This window comes from Streptopelia decaocto, assembly GCF_964273445.1.
Source record: "Streptopelia decaocto genome assembly, chromosome: 6".
NCBI lineage: Eukaryota > Metazoa > Chordata > Aves > Columbiformes > Columbidae > Streptopelia > Streptopelia decaocto.
Genome location: NC_138660.1, coordinates 68,006,217 through 68,026,042, shown reverse-complemented (window position 1 = coordinate 68,026,042; position 19,826 = coordinate 68,006,217). Strand labels below are relative to the sequence as shown.

The 19,826-nt window shown below is 58.6% G+C and overlaps 1 protein-coding gene across 1 annotated transcript; it reads right to left on the bottom strand.

Moving 5' to 3' along the window:
- Positions 1 to 1,790: 1,790 nt before the first annotated feature.
- GALNT5 (polypeptide N-acetylgalactosaminyltransferase 5) lies at positions 1,791 to 18,776 on the bottom strand. The gene is made up of 11 exons (XM_082054892.1): positions 17,452 to 18,776; positions 13,383 to 13,549; positions 11,865 to 11,984; positions 11,002 to 11,137; positions 10,530 to 10,649; positions 9,932 to 10,049; positions 9,413 to 9,736; positions 6,348 to 6,428; positions 5,527 to 5,688; positions 3,717 to 3,791; positions 1,791 to 3,289 (listed from the first exon to the last, which is right to left on the bottom strand). The coding sequence occupies exons 1-11, from the start codon at positions 18,651 to 18,653 to the stop codon at positions 3,176 to 3,178; spliced, it is 2,619 nt and encodes an 872-aa protein (XP_081911018.1). The 5' UTR covers positions 18,654 to 18,776; the 3' UTR covers positions 1,791 to 3,175.
- Between the last annotated feature and the right edge of the window lie 1,050 nt (positions 18,777 to 19,826).

Here is a 19,826-nt window from a genome sequence, read left to right as displayed (position 1 = left end):
CCTGCCCGCGTGTGCCTCTGTGTTCACCCCCTGAAACGGCCGCTACTGGAAACCTGTATTTTCCAAATCCCACTGGTCTGGACTCTCTTACATGTCTTCTCAGTTTTTTTGTGCGAAGTTTAGATGCAAAATGTTAAAGATTTTTTTTGTGTCAAAGCCAGGGAAGTTTTAGGCATAATTGTTTTTCGTGTCACCTGAACACAACCTTTCTCCACTTCTAAAAACCTTTGTGTGACGACATTATTGTTGATGCAGTCTTTTTTTAAACTATTTTACGGACAGGTTTGTCTTGAGTGGGGCCTGAGCTCTGCACATGTCACCCCAGGAAGGCTGAGGGAGGGAGGTGAGGACAGTCAGATCGTGACTTTGGCCGCAGTGGCTCCTCCAGCCTTAAGTGCTTTTTTTAAGGATTAGTTTTACATCTCCAGCAGCACTGAGTATCATTTTGACTTTTCTTGTTCTACATAAAGGCAATTATTTATTGGCAATGTGAACATCATAAATGGCAATTCTGTATTGTACAGCCCAGACACAGCCCTCATTGTGCCATTCAGACTTGTTTATTCGCACTTTGGTTTGTGTAAGTTCAGAGCTCTGCTTGTACGAAGTTGTACTGCGGGTTTGTTTCTCGCTGGCAGCTGCCCCCCCGCAGCGGTTCCCGTAAGGGTGACACGTTGCTGTTAAAGATGTGCCCATCGCCCGGGCCGGCCGAGCTGGGGTGCGGAGTGCTGCTCCAGCTGACCCGCCTCGGCGCCCACCATCTCCTCACCGCTTCAGCATGTGGGTAACTCATTTGCTTTACTGCAATTTAAAAGGTGTGATAGAGAAGAAAACATTAAAATACCAAAGTGACATAAAAACCAGAACTGAAGTGAGTACTGTGGGTGTCACGGAGAAGCCGGAGGTTTTAGGGTGTCTGTGGAGCAGGCGGGAGGTGTCTGCCCTCTGCTCACGTCAGCAAAGGCAGGGGTTGTTCTCATTTTATCGTACATCTATAGCAGTCATTAACGTTGGGTTTATAGCGCAGGTGACAGGTAGAACACAGTGTGCAGGCTGGGCGGGTGCGGGCATGAGACGCTGGGTGCACGGCCGGGGGTCCTGGCACGCGGTGGAGCCGCTGGGTGAGCCCCCAAAGCCTGAGCATCCCCTGGGACAGGGCTGGTTTGGGCAGAACAGCGCGGGGGAAAGTCCATCAGGAGGTGCAGCTCTGGGACGTGGTAACTAGAGCCAGCCTTAGCCTAAAGATCATTTCTCTGGGTTTCTGCAGTGCTGGAGAGGGCTGGGGGCAGGTGGGGCTGGACCCTTCGGGGGCCGTGACACCTCCCCGCTCTGGCAGTGCCGCAGGGGCTGGACGGCCCCGGAGCTGTTCTGGGACAGGAATTAAACCCTTCGGCAGAAACCTGCCAGTTGCCACAACACGTGCAGCGCCACAGGGCACAGCGCCAGAGCCGCTATTGCCATTGCCTGCACTGGACGGGCACTGAACACCCAGAGCACAGCCAGAGCTGGGACCTGTAACTCTGAACACCCAGAGCACAGCCAGAGCCGCCTGTAAGCACCCAGAGCACAGCCAGAGCCGGGACCTGTGACTCTGAACACCCAGAGCACAGCCAGAGCCGGGACCTGCCGCCTGTAAACACCCAGAGCACAGCCAGAGCGGGGACCTGCCACGCTAAGGCTGTTCTGCAGCCACGGTCTGTGGGTCACCCGACAGGAACCCGGGCAGGAGAGCCCCTGGAAAGGGCGCGCGTGGGTCAGAAACAGCTAACACACAGTGCTCGGAGGAAGAAACTTCATCTAGTACCATTTATTCCCTTTTCAAAAAGTTTTTTAAAACAAAACAAGACAACCCAAATGGGGCCTCCAACCGTGGCCGCTTGGGCCGTGGGTCCTTGTTGAGGGCAGCACGGCGCGCCGGGCCGCGGCCCTCCCGCCGCAGCACGTGTTCTCTTCAGGAACGCTGCGCCCGTCTCCTGCTGCCGACACCGCACTGCCCCTCCGCCGGCCGTGCCCCCTCCCTCATGCTCCCGGAACCCAAACCCGAGGCGTGACGGAGACCCAGGTGTGGCCGTGGAGATGGCAAAAGGCACCGACAGCTTACCAGGGAGGAGCGAGACACCTATTGCCACGTCTGCTGGAAAACATGCTCCCATTTCTGGCAGGCGGGGTGATGGGTACAACCCGAACGCCTCTGAACGGCATGCGAGAGCCGGGGCGCAGCTCGCTGCCGGCGCCCCGAAGGCACGCCGCGGGCCGGAGGCAGTGCCGGCGCCCCGAAGGCACGCCGCGGGCCGGAGGCAGTGCCGGCGCCCCGAAGGCACACCGCGGGCCGGAGGCAATGCCGGCGCCCCGAAGGCACACCGCGGGCTGGAGGCAGTGCTGGCGCCCCGAAGGCACGCCGCGGGCTGCAGGCAATGCTGGCGCCCCGAAGGCACACCGCGGGCCGGAGGCAACGCCGGCGCCCCAAAGGCACGCCGCGGGCCGGAGGCAACGCCGGCGCCCCAAAGGCACGCTGCGGGCTGGAGGCAACGCCGGCGCCCCGAAGGCACGCCGCGGGCCGGAGGCAACGCCGGCGCCCCAAAGGCACACCGCGGGCTGGAGGCAACGCCGGCGCCCCAAAGGCACGCCGCGGGCCGGAGGCAATGCCGGCGCCCCAAAGGCACGCTGCGGGCCGGAGGCAAAAAACGCCAAGGTGGGAGTGAGCATTCACACCAACGGGGAGCCGGGTACGAGTGACAGGCCTGGCGATGGGATGTGACCGTGACATACGGCCACGCGGTGCCTGCTCAGTGACAAGTGAGTGGATGTCAGCAAACAGTGTGATGAACTCCATGCTCCTGATGAAAGATGACAGCACAAACAACATCCATGTCATTTTCCTGATGGTGACCGCAGGCTGGCTGTGCCCCAGGAGGGAGAGAAAATCAGGAACAGGAGCTGACAGGGAAAACGCTGTTGGACTGGTCAATATTCTGCAGACTGAGCTGCACTTTGCCATCAGCGCTGATCCGCCGCCTGAGAGGTAACGGCATGTCGGGGCCTTCTGAAGAACCAGAGGAGGTACGAGGTTTGGTGACGCAGGACGGCGGAGGCTCTGCTGGGACCTGCGTGCGACGCGCATCATTAAGAGGCGGCTTTTTCAATACGCAGTCGATTCCTAAGGGAACCCTGATCCTCATCCGTCAGAGACAACGGTCCCACGGGGCAGGATCCTGCGGCCAGGCCCAGCGCGGGCACAGCGGATGGATTTTTTAATGCATTGGTCGATAAACCTCCGTTTTCTCATGCCCTGGAAGAATAAGCAGCCCGGTTTGCTGTTGCAGACTGCAGAGCCCTGGAAACGTTTCTGTGGCTTATGCTGTTGTCCAGGGGCAACTGGTGGAGGTTTCCATTTAATAATACAGAAAATTATTTACGATTTTGCCAAGGTGTCCCACGCTGAGAGAAAAACACACCTGTTTCAGCCATCATTAACCTAGATGTGCTGCTCTTGGTATTCTGATCCCTCAATGTGCTGGTTTAAGTTGCGGATTTCAGTTATCATTTGGAAATGAACTTCCAGTTTTGCAATTGCTGTCCCAAGTCGCACAGATGCCCTGGCCGAGTTCACAAGATGAAAACACAGTGTTCCTGGTTCAGCTGTGCTCCCTTCAGTCCGCATAGTAATTGCCAAACCGCCACTTTTGGTAAGGATTTGCAGAGTCACAGGCGCTTACCCTCAGGGCTTTGTGAGACGGATCCGCTTCCAAGCACGTTGGTGGCTGGAGGTGCCCGGAGATGATGTGGTCGGTCTGCAGGGAAGAAAGAGAGGGCTTTAGTTAGGCTTGGGCTTTAGGCAGGCTTAGGCTTTAGGACTCACGCAACAGCAGCTCTGTTTTTCCATCGAGAAAGCTCGATTCTTTTTGGTGTGCGCTCTTTGTGTTTTGCTAACACGGAAGATCTCTTTGCTGACTAACAGGGACGTCTGGTGGGACCCAGCGCCTGCGCCCAAGCCAGGATCCCCCCACTCCTCTGTGCTCCTGGCTCTTCCTGCCCTGGAAATGGACAGACTGGTTCTCTCCCTGCCCCAATGGCAATTCCCGTGCAAAGGCTCTCACTGCAGATGGTATTTGCCATACAGGGGAACAAACAGCTGGAGACTGATTTTCGTATTTTGGAGTTTCTTGGCTGATGAACTCAAAGCATATTTACTGCGCTGAAAAGGATGTAAGGGAATTCAGCAATGAGGTCTGAATGCTGGGGCAGCAAATGAGGTTATGAAAGAATGCAGAGTCTGAGTGATCTCCGTCCTTTCGCTTCTCACACCTGCCCTATCTCCTTAACCCACGTGGCCAGCACGGCGAAGCTGCACGTGCTGCCAAAGGTCAAGGACATTTCCGTGTCAGCAACAAGCGCTACCGCATCTCTTACCATCAGCTGGTTATCTAGATGAAATACTCCTGAAATGACATCCGGAGGGCTGCCTGGGCACAAGCTGGGTCTTTGTGCATATAGTAAATGCACTTCACGTCATTAACCCAACACAGTGACTGTGACAGCAGAAGGCAAAGCACCGTAACCCCTTTGGTCAGCGTTCACCAGCCGTGGAGCCTTCACACTCCTCCTGCTGCCGCCAGTAAAGGCTGATGCAACTGTACGGACCGGGGCCACTTGTCCCCAGGCAGGTGACAGCGCCCCCGCCCCAGGGCAGCCAGAGCCGTCCCCCTGCGGCCAGAGAACACAGCTGCCCCTCACCCGCGGCCCGAGGCGAGCCGGGCTGGGCAGGACACCAGTGCTGCCCTGCTGCCTGGGCTCCTCAGTGCATGACTGACAATTTTCGTGTATTTTTCACAAAACGCCCACGGCGAGCCTTGGTGCTGCACTGATCTGGCTTTGAAAGGAATGGGGACTTGCAAATACTTGGCTTCACTTTTGCTTTCTTAAATCAAGAGTATTTTTCTTAAATATGAAGCAGGCCATTTCATAGCATTTTGGACAACTAATTAATTACACCAGGCTGACAGAGATACAGTTGCAACTCCCTTGCTTTTTGCAGTGCAAGTAATAAACATAAGTAACCATTCTTTTCCTCTCCATAAATGCTTTCTTTTAAAACACCACTGAGTTGAATGCCAATCAATACAGAGTAATCCCCACGTAAGCGCTATTGACGGTTTCTATGTAAAACCGGGATGTTTTGTTACCGCTGCGCAGGCAGCAGAGCCCCCCGGAGAGAACGGCTCGGCACGACCGCGTGTCCCCAGCCCTGCCGGGATGTGCATCGCTCGGACGGGTGCAGCACAACGGCAGGCACGCGGCCCTGTCCCCACGGGGATGGGCAGGGCTGCTGGGGCACCACTGCTTAACTTGGGTAAGAAGACAGTTTGGCAAAGCCAGACCAGAGGGACGGGGTACACTGGCCTGAGCAGGGACCGCGGTGGGGCTGCCCTCTCTGTCCCCAAACAGGGACCAGGGACCACGTCAGGGCCACTCTTGCTGTCCCCAAACAGGGCCCGCGTTGGGGCGCGCTGGCCCGCGCTCACTCACCATGTGGGGCTGCAGGGTGACCAGGGAGCGGTGCAGCCAGGCCAGGCTGCGGCTCCGGCCGTGGCAGCGGCGCAGGCCGGGGGTTCCCGCGGAGCCGGCCGGGCAGACGCAGAGCTCTCGGTGCTGGAGCAGCCGCAGCCACGTGTAGTTGAACTGCTGGTGCTGCGGGGACAGAGCGGCAGAGCTGTGACCCCGCTCGCTCCCCGGCGGGGCTGGCAGAGGCTCTCCCCACCTCCTCCTGTCCCCACCCGGCACCGAAAGCCGAGATCCGCGGACAGACCTTCCTTTGCTGTGGGTCTGCAGAGCTGACAGTCTCAGGACAGCCCCAGCCCAGACCCCAAACCTGTGCCCTGTTCCCCCTGCCCTGCACCCAGCATAGGGGTGCACATGGTTAAACCCCCGTACGTGACAGACCCCAACCCACGGGCTGGCCTGGGCAAGAGCAGCAAGAAAATATCAGGAACTGCCTAAAAATACAGCCTGGAAAGGGAGAGGTTTGCCACGGCGGCTGCTTCCCGCCTGGCGACAGTGCAGCCGGAGGTGTTGCAGCAGCACACGAACACAGGCTGGGATTTCAACTTTTCTGCCCATTTTCATGTGCAGGCTCATGGCTTTATCCAGCTTTCCCATCCCAGCTGGACTGGCTGCTTCTGGGGCTGCTGCTCGGCTACAGGCTTTGCAAACAGCAGCTCCTGCCCCCGCTGCTCCCAGGCACCTCTGGCCGTGTCCCCGGTGGGAAGGATGGAGGGGACAGTCACCACGGCGAGGTACATGAGCTCTATGCCATGCACTAAACCCGGTATCACATATTCAGTACTTACCTTGTTGTTAACATCACACGTCTCCAAAGCCAGAGTGGTGTTTTCCACAGTGACACACCTTGCCATGGCTGTGTTAACAAGCTAGAAAACAGCAAAAACACACAAATTCAGACGTGGATTCCCAAGAAAGAGGAGGGGCTGTTACACTGCTGTTAACCTGCTGGATTCACGGGACACTGATTAATACTGTCCAGTTAACGGAGCAAAGCAGGAATGATGTGTAAGAGTCCTTGGACTGGTTTGTAAACGCTCATCTGGTCCCTGACACATGTTTTTCTACATGAAAAGGGCCTGAAACTAGCCCTTTCCAGAAATGGTCAAGGCTAGATGAGACACATTCTTCTTTTGTTTTTTTTTTTTGACATAGCTCATGTTCCTGTATTGCAAATCCCCAAAACAACAGCTCCCAACAGGACCAACTGCAGAATCCCTCCTGCGGCTACAGCGTGGAGGTGACCAGCCACCCGCACAGCTGCTGCGGCAATCGTGTGGCGGTCCCGTCCCGGCTCGGGGTCCCATCCCCGCTCTGGACGGACCCATCCAGCTCATTACCAATCCATGTAACTATTCAATACTTATTATCATAACTTCTGTATTCCTTATCCTTAGACATAAACCATTGCTCAAGTCTGAGACTAAGTCTGGATCCAGCCACAGGCAGGCGCATCTGTGAGCAGTTCAGAAAGCAAGGGGTCTGTTCTGACCCTCCCGACTCAATGGGAGGGTCTTCCTTACTTCCTTACCCTTAAACCATTGACTAAGTCCGATCTCAGGCTGGACCTGGCCACACCAAGGCTCCATCAGGAGCTCAGAATGCAAGGGGAGCACTCTGAACATCCCGACCCAACAGGAGCTTTTCCTTACCCTTTGCATCTCTGGTCTGTGTAAAACATCCCAACCTCAGCCCAACTCCATTCTCCTCTGTATATTTCTTCCATGCAGTAATTAATAAGGTGAGCCTTGACATCAAACCTACTGAACCTTGGCAAAGCCCTGTTAAACTTTGTTAAACTCCATCAAATCCACTGAACCTTGCCAAATGGTTCTTTTGCCTCACTAAAACACGTTGCTGCCGCTCTCTTTGGAGCGAGGTGCATTCCGCTCAGCCGCGACAGCTCCTCCGACAGCCCTGGCCGTGCACCAACCTCTCCGATCCCTTACTAATGTCACTCCTCCTCCTTCTTTCGGAATCTCTGAAGAACTTACGAATTAATCCCGGTGAATAAATAGGCTATTCAGCAAACAGTTACTCAAGTACCTCTGGATAGCGTTCAGCACAGCTGGAATTTGCAGAGCTAGCTGAAAAACAGATTTTCTGCCCTATTAAATGTTGAGAATGAAGATGAAAGAGTGATTCAGGTGGCCTGAATCAGGACAAAGCAAGGCAAAGCAAGGTATTTCACAAATACCTCCGAAAAGCTGAGGTTCGGTTCAGCTGAACCAAAGGTCTCTCTGTATAGTCCAACTGCTTTGCACGGAATTTGACATGAAGTTTTATTGCTCTGGTTGAAAACAGAAGAGCTGAAAAAGTGAATATTTTTCAAGAAATTTCCTGTTCTCGAGACTATTGCTGCTAATTGTTTTTAAGAAACGACACCAGAGCCAACGTGGCAACGAAGCCCTCAGTGTAACCCATCCGGCCGGCAGCGCAGGGCCAGGGCTTTGGCCACAGGCCAGTTTTGTCCCTCGGGCGTCCCCTCGCAGCTGCTCTGAGCGGTGACCAGCCCTACCGTCCCAGCGGGACCGACAGCGCGTCCAACGGCTGCACAGCTCCCAACCTGCTGAGGCACCAAACCAGCGGTTCCCTGCAGCTGCCCCAGGCGTGCCGAGCACCCCGAGGACGCGGTGTCCTGCTGTCCCTGCGCCATCCCCAACACCCAGCAGAGCCCAACGGGTCTCCAGGGACCTTTCCCATGACACCCTTGGCCCTCAGACAAGCCCCACATGCAGCCAAACGGCTGCCGGGCTTTTTGCTGGCCCCAGCAGGGTGGCGGCACCGGGAGGCTGCGTGCCTTGGCAGGGACGGAGGGGACGGGCAGCCCTGTCCCCGCCGTGTGGCCACGCCAGCCCCGCGGGCCTGGCCAGCGCTGCTCCTGCACGGCACCGGGAGCCGGGGCTGGCGGGGACGGCAGCAAACCCTCTGCTTTTCATTCCTGCCATCGCTGTAACTTTGCCAACAAACCAGACATTTCACTTTTGCTATTTCAGTTATAACCAGTTTGCAATCAGTGTTGCGTCTTTTCTGAGTTGAGTATTTGAGGTTTTGGAACGTTCAAAGCAGCAGCCAATGTTCTGCTGAGGCTCAGGGCTGGGCCAAATTCAGAACCTGCCTTTTACTCTTGTTTGATTCACCTTGTGATGCTGGTGAAGCAACACCCGGGAACGGCTGTGCAAGCAGATGCAGAGAGCAGCAGGAGCAACCTGGCCAGAGACAGCGCAGGTGACACGGAGCACGACCCACTGTGCCCCCCGGGACCCCTAACGAGAGGGTGACAGGGGCAGGACAGAGCGTGGAATCCAAATGGACTTTGAGGGGTTTCCTGCGACCTTGTCCTCACGGCAGGGACGGGCGCTGCCAGGCTGTGCCCGGCTGAGCAGCGCGAGCAAACGCGGATTTGTGCTGCGCTCTGCTGGTGGCACAGCCCCGCTGCAAACACAGCATCGCTGCACACCCAGCACCGCCTGCTGCATGCACAGCCCCGCTGCACACACACGGCCCCGCTGCACGCACAGCATCGCCTGCTGCCCCAAAAAGCGATTCCACTCTCCTGCCATGGCCAAAGAGCCGTGCAGGGGAAGGATGCTGGACCTGCCACGCCAGGACACATCCCCTGGCCCTGGCTGCTGTTCCAACACTGAACTGAATCTCAGTGGGAAACCATCCCTTGGAATTGTGACCTTACAAAAACACTGGGGAACCCAGACCACCGTGGCACATTAAATATTCAAAACTGTTACCCAGTGCCCAGGAAGCAAGTCAGAGACACGCTGGGATGCAACCAAGTCCCTGGACAGTCCCTGCAAACACATGTAATGGAAGGACAGCAAGGGGTTTGGGTACGTACCAGCCCGCTGGCTTTAACCAGGGGAGCGTCGAGGTCTGGGTAGACGTTCTCCAGGTACCACTGGAAACTTTTGCACTGCAGCTTCTGTCGCAGTTGGATTTGTTGAGTCAGGTCGCCGACGTCCAGGTTTTTCAGGACTAAGTGGTACGCGTGGCCATAGAACAACTCCTTGTACTCGTCCAGCCAGACCTCGGCCACGCGGGCCAAGTTCCTCTCCACCGTGCTCACCCGGTCTTTCGGGAAGGAGTAAGGGTTGTCGTTCCTGAAAATGTGCCCGACTCGGGAGCACGGAACGATCTCAATCTCTCCGCCGCACATCCAGACCTGAGGAACAGAGGTTGCTTGGACAGAAACACGGGGAAACGTGGAGTGCTGCTTTGCGCCAGCCACAGAGAAGCAGAAAAGCAGCTGAACTGCGGGAGGGATGGGGTGTCCAGCACGGGCTGCCATGGGGGGCCCCTCCTGAGCCTCGAGCCCCCAGCCAGGCTGGCGGGATGCAGCTGGGAGACAGTGACATACCTTGAATGAAATCTCCATATTTTCACCCCCCCAGACATCCAGTCCTGGGTCGTACATCCCCAGCTCAAAAAAATACTTCTTATCGATGGAAAAGAGGCCGCCCGCCATGACCGGGCACCTGGAACAGAGAAGCCACAGCGTGTCAGCGGGCGGGGACATGCCCGTCCCTTCCCCTGGCTTTGCTGAGAGAACCACTAAGAAGCCGCGGCTGCTAAACGCTTGGGGACGTGCCTGAGCCCGCGCTTACAGGAAAAGGACCCCCCGGCTTGTCACTTCACTGCAGGCCGACACATGCAGCGATAAAACAGATGATATTTGGGTGTCTTCACCCAGGCTGAGAGCCACAGCGGGGCACGGAAGGGAAAAAGACAACGAACATTCACCTGGCCCCGGCAGCACCGGCCGAACACCAGCAGCGCTGCGGGAGCGAGAACGGCTCGCTGGCTCTGCCGGCTCTGCCGAGGCGACTGCCACGACGCGCCACCGCTGCCGCAGCCGCACCGGCAAACAACACTCGGCCTCGAAGGAGCCTTTCTTGCCAGATTATTCACGAAGAGAACAAGCTGTTCACAGAGCTCTCGCGTTTGCCTTTTTTTACCTTATTATATCAGTTTCCTTGATTTTGTTTTTCTCGATGACCTCTTGTGGAATCTGCTTCCATCCAAAATTCATTGGCCAAGTAAAAATCCCACGCTGAAAGTTGTCCACGGTCATGTAACTAAACAGAGAAAAGATCGGGATGAGTAATTCTGAGTCACATTCCTGATTGAAATGTCACCCTTAATGAGTGAACATGAATATCTGTACGTAATTAAAACAGGATTTTAACAAATTTCATCAGGAATCCTCTTCATGCACTAAAAGTCATCAAAAAGGAAAAGCTGTGTGCAGTAAGTGGCCACGTCCAGTGCTAAGGTTCATTTGTGGCGTACAGTGACATTCCGTGTCCCTGGTGAAGGGCGGCTGGGCCAGCTGGGAGCTCTGGACCCACCTGCTCCTGTCGCTGAGACGCTGGTGGCCCAGGAGGGTTTGTCGGGGATTCGGGGTTTCCGGGGCGGGCGCTGCCTCACCTCATGTCCTTGTCGCTGATGACCTCGATGACGGGGCAGGCGACCTTGGCGCGGCTCCGTCGCACCCTCTCCAGCAGCGGCTCCAGCCAGCCCACGTTGCACTCCACGTGCGAGTCCAGGAACGTCAGGACGGCGCCTGTGGCAGCGGCCGGGCCAGCGTCACCCACGGGCGCCCTGTCCCCTCCCGCAGGCTCGGGGTGCTGCTGGCGGGGCCACGGCCTCCCATGGCGGCCCAAAGCCTCCCACCCAGAGCCCAGCGCACGTTTTCACTGCAGAAATGGCTGTTTGCCAGTGCACACAGCGGGGCCGCGGCTGGAGGTGCCGGACTGGCCAGGGCCACGCTGAGGGGCCGGACAAGCCCCAGCTCATCCACCCCTCAGCCCTCGTGCTTCACACACCAAAAAGATCATAGAATCGTAGAATCACAGGGTGGTTTGGGTTGAAGGGCCCTTCCCAGCCCCCCCAGCGCCCCCCCTGCCATGACAGGGACATCTTCACCAGCTCAGGGTGCTCAGAGCCCCGTCCAGCCTGGCCTGGGATGTCTCCAGGGATGGTTCAGCCACCACCTCTCTGGGAACCTGGGCCAGGCCCTCGCCACCCTCAGGGCAACAATTCCTTCCTCATGTCTGGCCTGAATCTCCCTCCTTTAGTTTCAAACCATCACCCCTTGTCCTGTCACAACACACCCTTCTAAAAAGTCTGTCCTCATCCTTCTTATTGGCCCCTCTTAAGTCTGGAAAGGCCACAATAAGGTCTCCCTGGAGCTTTTCTTCTCCAGGATGCCCTGGGTTCGTGATGGGGGACTAAACTCAGTGCTGGAGACGGGGGGTCCTGAGAGGGCTGTGAAATAGCTTTCGTCCCACCTTTGGCGATCTCCGCTCCCGCCAGCCTGGCCCGGATCAGCCCGTGCCTCTTCTTGAGACGGAGGATCTTCACCTTTGGGAACCGCAGCATGTACTGGGCCAGCCTCTCCTTGAGGTACTCTGCACAGAAGGACAGCGTGGGGATGAGTGACCGGTTCATGATCCAAACCAGGTACTGAATACGTGTTCAAAGACTCCACAGTGACTTGGTTTTCTTCATTGCACTATAATTGCAATTAAGATCTGGTTATGAAGTATTTTCCTTTGCCTAAAAAACAATATTTCCTTTGTGCTCTACAAATTCCTTGATATTAAGCATCACATTTAAAGACTTAGCCTGGGTTTGAACTGCACGAGGGTTTGCTGTGGCACACCTCTGCTTTCCACATTGCTTTTGTCATGGTTTCCCGCGGCTGTGGAGGCAGCTGGTGGTAAATTCTCAAGACAAAGAGGGATGAGAAGGGTGATCCAGGGGACTCGGATGCCACGGATGGTTTCCCTCTGGCAGGGGAGCCCAGGACCCTCTGCCCCTGCGCTGCGGCTGCTGCTGCTCCGAGCGCTCGGGCCACCCACTGTCCCCTCGGGTCACCCACTGTCCCCTCGGGCCACCCACTGTCCCCTCGGGCCACCCACTGTCCCCTCGGGCCTGCAGCTCCCTCACCCACAGGTCTCTTTGCTTTTCCTCACCCACGGGCCTCTTTGCTTTTCTCCAGGAAAATGTAACTGTTTGCATTTAAAAGCCAGGTAACAGCTTTGGAAGGCTCCAAACGTGAAACGTTTGCGGAGATGTTTGCTGTTGGTTATTGCTGCTGCCCAGATACAAAGAGAAGCCACAGGGAGAAAGTAAAGAGGAAACTTGAAAAGATGCTTTTGAGGGGAAATGGTCTGAACATGTTTTCATGACTATTTCAAAAGTGAGCAGAGTCTTTCTCCTCCTTTTTGCATCTATTGTCTCAGTGCACTGTGGGCTCTTTGCGTGCGTGGCAGGAGCTCTGAAGTTGGTCTGAGACAGCACTTCCCCTGAAGGACCAGCAGCTGGAAAACTACATCATTCCCGAATTCTTAAGGGCTGAGGTCAGCAGAGAGGCAAAGCATTACACAGCAGAGGCTGGGCAATCTGCAACGCCCGCGAGCACCGTGCAAAGCCATGGTGTGCGCGCAGCTGCCCGGCTCCCCACTGCCGCTCCTGCAGCTGCCCCGTCCTCTGAGCAACCGGGGCAGGGCACGCGGTGCCAGCTGTGAACTTGGCAGCTCTTGGAGCGAGCGGGATGGGGGAGATGTGAACGACAAAGCCCGGCAGGGTGTGGGGCCAGCGCCGCTGCTCGACCCCCCCCAGCCACCCCGCTGCCCTCTGATCCCCCCTCTGCGGAGATAACGGCGCCGGCTGGGGATACACCTCAATACAGCAAAAAGAAAATGTGATTTCTCTCTACAGTCCAGAATCGAATTACAGAGAACAGATTGTATTTTGGCCTGATGTTATATTAGTTTCATAAAGGCAGAAGAAGCTTCACTTACCTTTAGTGCTGAAGTCGTCCACCAAAATGAGTTCTTGGATGAGGTGCGGGGGAGATCTGCTGAGGACGCTGTGCACGGAGCGGAGCAGCGTGGACCACACCTCATCCACGAAGCACATGATGATGCTGGTGGTCGGCAGGTCGTCGTGAACCCGCTGCTCCGAGCACCTGCAACAGCAACACGGGCTCACAGGCACCGGCCGGTCACGCTCCCAAAACCCTGCCGGCTTAGGGTTTGTTGGGGAAACACGCGGGGAAGAGGAATTGCCAGATGTGAAATACAGAGGGGAACCCCTGCAATGGGATTTTGTCAGGAGAGGGAGCAGAGGGGTGAGGGGGGAACTCCACACAGCTCTGTGGGATGGCGTATGCTGGCTTTTTTCTAACAGGGACCCCTTTTTAACACTGCAACTCAGGTGACAATATCCCCTTTCCACGAGCAAACAGTGCAGCCAGCCCCAGGTCAGCACCACCGGCCGCAGGGACTCCTGTGGGAAGGATCCAGTGATGCTCTGAGCACTCACAGTGTTTGGGATCCCAGGATGCATGAGACAACCTCACTGGAAACAAAGAATTGGTATGATGTTAAAAATGCAGGAAAACGGCAACTTGACAAACACGCAAACAGCAAGAAAGAGTCGCCCAGTCCAGCTTCTGCACCTAATGCAGGGGAACGGGGAGCTTGGGAAAATGTTCAAGCATCCGAATTTCACGTACAATGACACTGATGGGTCCACTCCCCGAGCATCATGTATCCCACTCCCTAAGCACCCACATCCCCAGGGACACCCCAGCCTGGCCGTGCCCCGAACCCACGCGCAGGGCTCCGAGCAGCTGCTCGCTCGCCAGCAGCCATCGGCGGATCCCAGGGAGCGATAAAACTTTTCCCATCTGTGAGTTTGTCATCTTATTCTGTGACAGCCAAAAATGCGGCAGTTGGGTCAGGCCTGTGCCTTCAGCATTTGAATAAAAGGTCGAGCAGCAGCTTGTCTCATGTCCCATTTGCAATTCAAGCTCCGCTGTGCTGTGGGGAGCAGCGCTCCCTGCTCTCCCATCTCTGATGGATCTCCAGGCTGCGGAACCTGCCGAGCCCTCCCTCCTCTCCCCAGGCCGTACCCTGGAACACCCACGCGTTGCTGGGATCCTCTTTCTCTCTCCTGCAATAAGCTGAAGTCTGAGAGCAGTTTGTGTCTCTTGTCCTTCCAGGGCAGCCCTTGCAGGCGGGACAGGCACCAGCCCATCCGCGGGTGCACAAAAGGAACTTCTCGGCAATGAAAACAGCGTTCACTCTGCTCTCAGCAACAGACAGAACACAGAGAGCATGCACAAAACTGACTTCTTGTGAATGAATGGTCCCTTGGGTCCGGCTGGTGCCAGCTCAGATGGACGTCAGGGCACGATGCAGCTCAGGGAAGAAAACCCAGAGGTACTGCAGGGCTTCGCAGCTCATCAGAAGTGCACAGGGTGAGCGAAAACAACCTCGGAGTTCCTCTGTGTCTCAGTCCTTGGGACACGTCTTCTCCTTCCACAGCCCGGTTAGCCTGGGGCAGTGCCAGCGCTGGCTTAGCCAGGCGGTGACGGGCTGTCTGATATGGTGTGGCTGGGACCAGAACGGTCTGGCTCGTGGTGACGGGACCTCTGCCGGGACGCCTGTGTGACCCCACAGCACCGCTCACGGGACTTCTCTCTTTAGCCCCTCCAAATGGGGTGCTGGCCAAGGCCTGTGTGCACCCTGGGCAGCCACGGGAAACCTCACACTGGGGAACACCTTTCGCTCCCTTCTTACCTAAAAAAGCCAAGTTTCTAGGCAGACAGCAATGCATTTGTTACTGTTGAGCCTCAACAAAACATACTTCACAATGCCCTGAGTTTGGGCTCCATACTTTGCTAACTAGATACATATATGGACATATATATATATATTTATATATGCATAATACTTACTATATATAACTAATGTTAAGTAAAAGTCAAATCATTTTGAAATTCCAGCCCCAAACAGGCTTTTAAACAAAAATCTCCCACACTCGTGTTCTGTTGACATCACGCTGAGAGTCTGAAAACAGTGGGCTGTGAAGCTGCTCTGGGAAACGTCCCCTTAGCCGTGCTGGCCCCGAGCGGGGAAGCAGCCTGGCACAGCAGAGCTGAGCACGGCACGGGGTGCAGCCCTGTCCCCTCCGCTGGCAGGGGTGCCCGGGGTCCCTCCCCGCGGCTGCCACCTCACCCACACCCCACCTGCAACAGTTCATCTGCCAGGCCAGGAAATCTGGGTCCTTGTCTAAACCCGGATAACCTGATTGTCCTGGAGAAGGTACAGCGGCAGCCGGGGGAGCGGGCAGAGGCACGCGGGGACCAGCTGGGCCAAAACACGGGCCAGGGCTCCTGAGCCCTTTAAACCGGCTGCAGCCGTGGGGTGGTGCAGCTCGCTCCCCTCGGAGAGATCCTCCTGCGCTTCTGCAGAGCACCCACACGGCAAGCAAAGCCCAGCAAGCGGCCACACTGCACACGGACAGACTGACGGCGAGTTTCCTGTTGGCCAGATTTCAGTGGTCCAGCCCAGCGCTCCAGCATGGATCACAAGAGGAACTGGAGTCTAAACTGGCAGAGACTGGAACACTCCAGCGAAAAGGTAATGTGCTGTTTGATCACCGAGAGCTGCCAACACCATTGCTGTGAGCTGGCCCTGACGGCCCAGTTTCTGCCGTGCCAGCAGGCTGAGGGCAGAGCCAGCACAGGGGGCTCGCCGTGTCCCCTGCCCCGCGTGGCAGCATGTGTCCCCCGGCAGTGCCGTCAGGGGCACACCCCTGTTTGGCCAAGGCGTCCCCATGATGCCCAGGCAGCAATGCGGTTCCTCCCGGGCAGGTGTGTCACGCTCCACAGGCAGGTGTGTGATGGATGCACCAGAGCCGGGCGTGCGCAATGGATGCACCAGAGCCGGGTGGCTGCATTCACCAGCGCTCCCAGGAGCTGGTTCATGCTCCGCAGCCCCAGGACTTTGCCATCAAAGCCCAAACACAGCGCTAGTTTTGAGCTGCACACAGGTGTCTGCTGCAGCTGCATCCTGCACCCCCTGCCCTGCCTCATTTCTTCCCATGCAGGGCCTCACCTCGGCTCACAGGTGAGCACCGACGGTGCTGCGGCAATGTCTGTGCACTGGCCTGTGTGACGGGGGACGACTCGTGGCACAACTCCCATCCCATCGCACCCATCACCTGCTAACGTGGGAAGAGGGACACCCGAGGGTCTCTGCATGGGGCAGGTCTCTCACCTGCCCATGGGCTGAGACATTTGCAGTGGGAAAAGCTCAGCATGAGATAAACACTGAGATATGCAGAATCAGCGGTGCATTTTGTGGGGACAGCTGTAACCAAACGATAGTTTTCCAAATCAAACCTCTGCGTCCCTCCCTGTGTGTGACCACAGATCCGAGTCTCCCAAGCCGCCCCTGTAGAGCGGGCACCAACCTCAGGGCCCTGCAGCCCCAGGTGCTGCTGGTCCGTGTGAAGGACCCATGAGCATCCCGCACCGCCCGGCTGCAGGCCCATGTGCCTGTTTAATCATGCCAGCGCTCAGCGCATGGCTTTGTGTCCTGGAGAGGCTTCCGGAGCCCCAGCAGCCCCTCCAGGCAGCGGACGCTTTGGGTGCCCTTGCCTCGAGGGGAGGGCAGCGGCAGCTCGCAGGTGTGATGGCGCCTCAGCGTGCCGAGGTAACCGACAGGGTGCAGGAGCCTCCAGGAACCTAATCCACAAATACTGAAATCAAACAGTGCTCAGTGCCACACCTGATAAACCACATAAAGTGTTTAAACACAAACAGGCTTGAGCCCCATTGCCTGCCTTGTGTGCCCCAGCCTCTTTGGAGAGAAAGGCTTAGCAGCTTAGGACGAGCTGTGAATTCGACCTCGTTTTGCATTTAATACCAACCTGCTCTTACATGGAAAGGCAAAATCCATCTCACGGCTAGCACGCGCGGAGTGCAGGCCTCGGTGCGCCCAGCAGCCCTCCCCAGAGCCACCCAGCAGGGTCCCCGGGGCACGGCACAGGTATCTGTGCAGGGAAAGCGGATCTTACCCGGCAGGCCTGGTGTCCGCGATGGCTCGGTCCACGGGGATCAAGTCGCTGAGGTAGACATTAAAGTTTCCTTCTTTCCATCTACTTTTTGCTTCTTCTTGTTTGTCGTCAGGGACTGCAACAGGGTGCCCAAACTGGCCAGGAGCTTGCGGGTCTCTCGGGGCAAGCGTCACATCCACGGACAAGACCCTGTGTGTCCCTGGGCTGCCACCTGCCTGCCCCTGCCCATCCCTGCCTGCAGCAGGCAGCTCGGGAGCTGCTCCTGGTGTCGCACCCCGTGTCTGGCTCCCGCCATCCCGCACCAGCCCGGGGACGGTGTTCGCAGCACGGGCATCGTCATTTTTGTTGGTGAGCTGCTGCTCTTTGTGCTTTTCTTGCCTGTTTGTGAAGTTGCCCGCGGAGTCGGATCCAGGGTGTGGGATCGCTGGTGTTATTGCCTCTTTGCTAATAATGACGAAGTGATTTTCGGAGGAAGTTTCTCTCTTTCGCACCTCCGTTTGCTCGGGCCCGCGCAGCGCGCCCGGCCCCGCAGCCCGGGGAGGCGGCCCGGCCGTGCCGGCAGCTCGCTGCGGGCTCCCGGGGGCGGCGCGTCCGGGTCCCTGCGCCCCCTTTGCCCCCACGCCAGCGCCCTGTGCCGGCTCGGGGCGCCCGGGAGCCGGGGAAGGGGGCTCGGGGAGGGACCGCGGGGCTTCCCCCCGGGCTGGCGGTGCCTCCTGCAGCCCGGCTCTGCTCCCGGCGGGGCCCGCGACAAACTCCGCTGCCTTCCGCGGGGCTCTGCTGACCGCCGGCGCCGCTGCAGCCCCCGCCCCGCCCCGCACGCTCACAGCCGAGCCCGGCGGGGCCAGCCGAGCCCCCGGGGGAGCCGCGGGCAGCTGCTCGGCGCCCCTGCCCCGCTGACCCCCTTCCCCGGGGCCGGAGGGCGGGGGGGTCGGCGGGCGGGGGGGCTCCCGGGGGACCCGTGTCCCTCCGCCCCTGCGCCGGAGCGCGGCGAGATGGGGCCGGGGACTGTCCCCCGGAGGCTCGGGGCCGCGCAACAGCCGCTCCCGCCCGCGCCCCGCCGCCTCCTTCAGCAGCCGCCCGCCCGCCTCGCCCAGGGAGAGGCGGAGCGCGGCCATGTCGAGGAGCAGCCAGACCACGGAGGCGGCGAAGACGAAGGCGAGCGCCCGGCCGCTGCCGCGGAACAGCCGCCGCAGCCCGCTCATCCCCGGAGGCCGCCCCGGGCTGGCGGAGAGAGCGGCCGCACGCCGAGCCCGGAGGGACAGAGAGGCTGGGTCGGAGCTCCTCCCGCCCCCCCGCGCCGGGAGCCCGAGCTGTAACCCAACACCGGCGGGACCCGCCCGGCCCGGCCCGGCCCGCTCCGCTCCGGCCGCTCGCACCTCCGCGCCCGCCCGCGCCTTAACCCTCCCGCTGCGCGCCCCCCGCGTCCTGCAGCCCCGGCCGCCCCCGCAGCCCCGGGGGGGGTGCGCCGCCCCGCGCTGGGCCAGGGCGCGGGCAGGCGCAGCAGGGCTGCAATGGGTCATCCCAGCGCGAGTGGGGTGCAAAGGGTCTGTTTTCGGTACGCAGCAGGTCTCCGGGTGGGTGGCCGGGCAGCCAGGCCAGCCCGGGGGATAATGCGGCTGCAAGCGGGGCTCTGGTGCGGGGGGGCATTGCACAGGGCTGGAGCGGGGAGCGTGGCAGGGCTTTACGTGGCAGGGCTTTACGTGGCAGCTCTCACGGAACTCTGTAGGATAAGCCTCTCTGCTGACTATGTGGATGCTTTTCACGTGCCCGCTGCAATTACAGGGCACCCGAGCCAGGGCTGAGCGGCGGAGGCGAAGCGGGGCTGTTGGGAGGGGGGAGCCGCGGCGCGGTTAAAACGGGAGCGGGGGGAGCACCGCTGCCCGCCCCGCCCGGGGCGCAGCCTCAGCCGTGCGGTTTGTGCGGGCGGTGCGGGCGGGCACAGGGACCGGGCGACGGCCCTGCTGCGGCCCGGGGTACTCGGTGCCACGGGAGCGGCTTTGCAGGGAGTCCAAGAAACACCCCCACGGCAGCCCCACTGAGCCTGGCCGGGGCTGTATGGTCACCGTTGTGGGTAACACCGGGGTGCAGTGACACCCGTGTTCCCTGGTGTCCGCCGGTGTCGGGGTGCCAGGCTGTGCAGAGATAAAACCTGGTGAATCGCCTGCAGAAGCTGTTCTACAGACGTGATGGCTCAGGGCAGCCTGTGCAGGGTCAGGATACTTGGGTCGTTCTGCACAGGGTGCAGGTGTCAGTCACAGTGAGCTCTGTGTGCTGAGGGGGGTCACACAGGACCCCCATCACTGGGTTGCACCGACTGAGCAAAACCATGGCACAGGGGGTCTGTGCCATCTGACTGCCAGCCTGGCAGCAGGGAC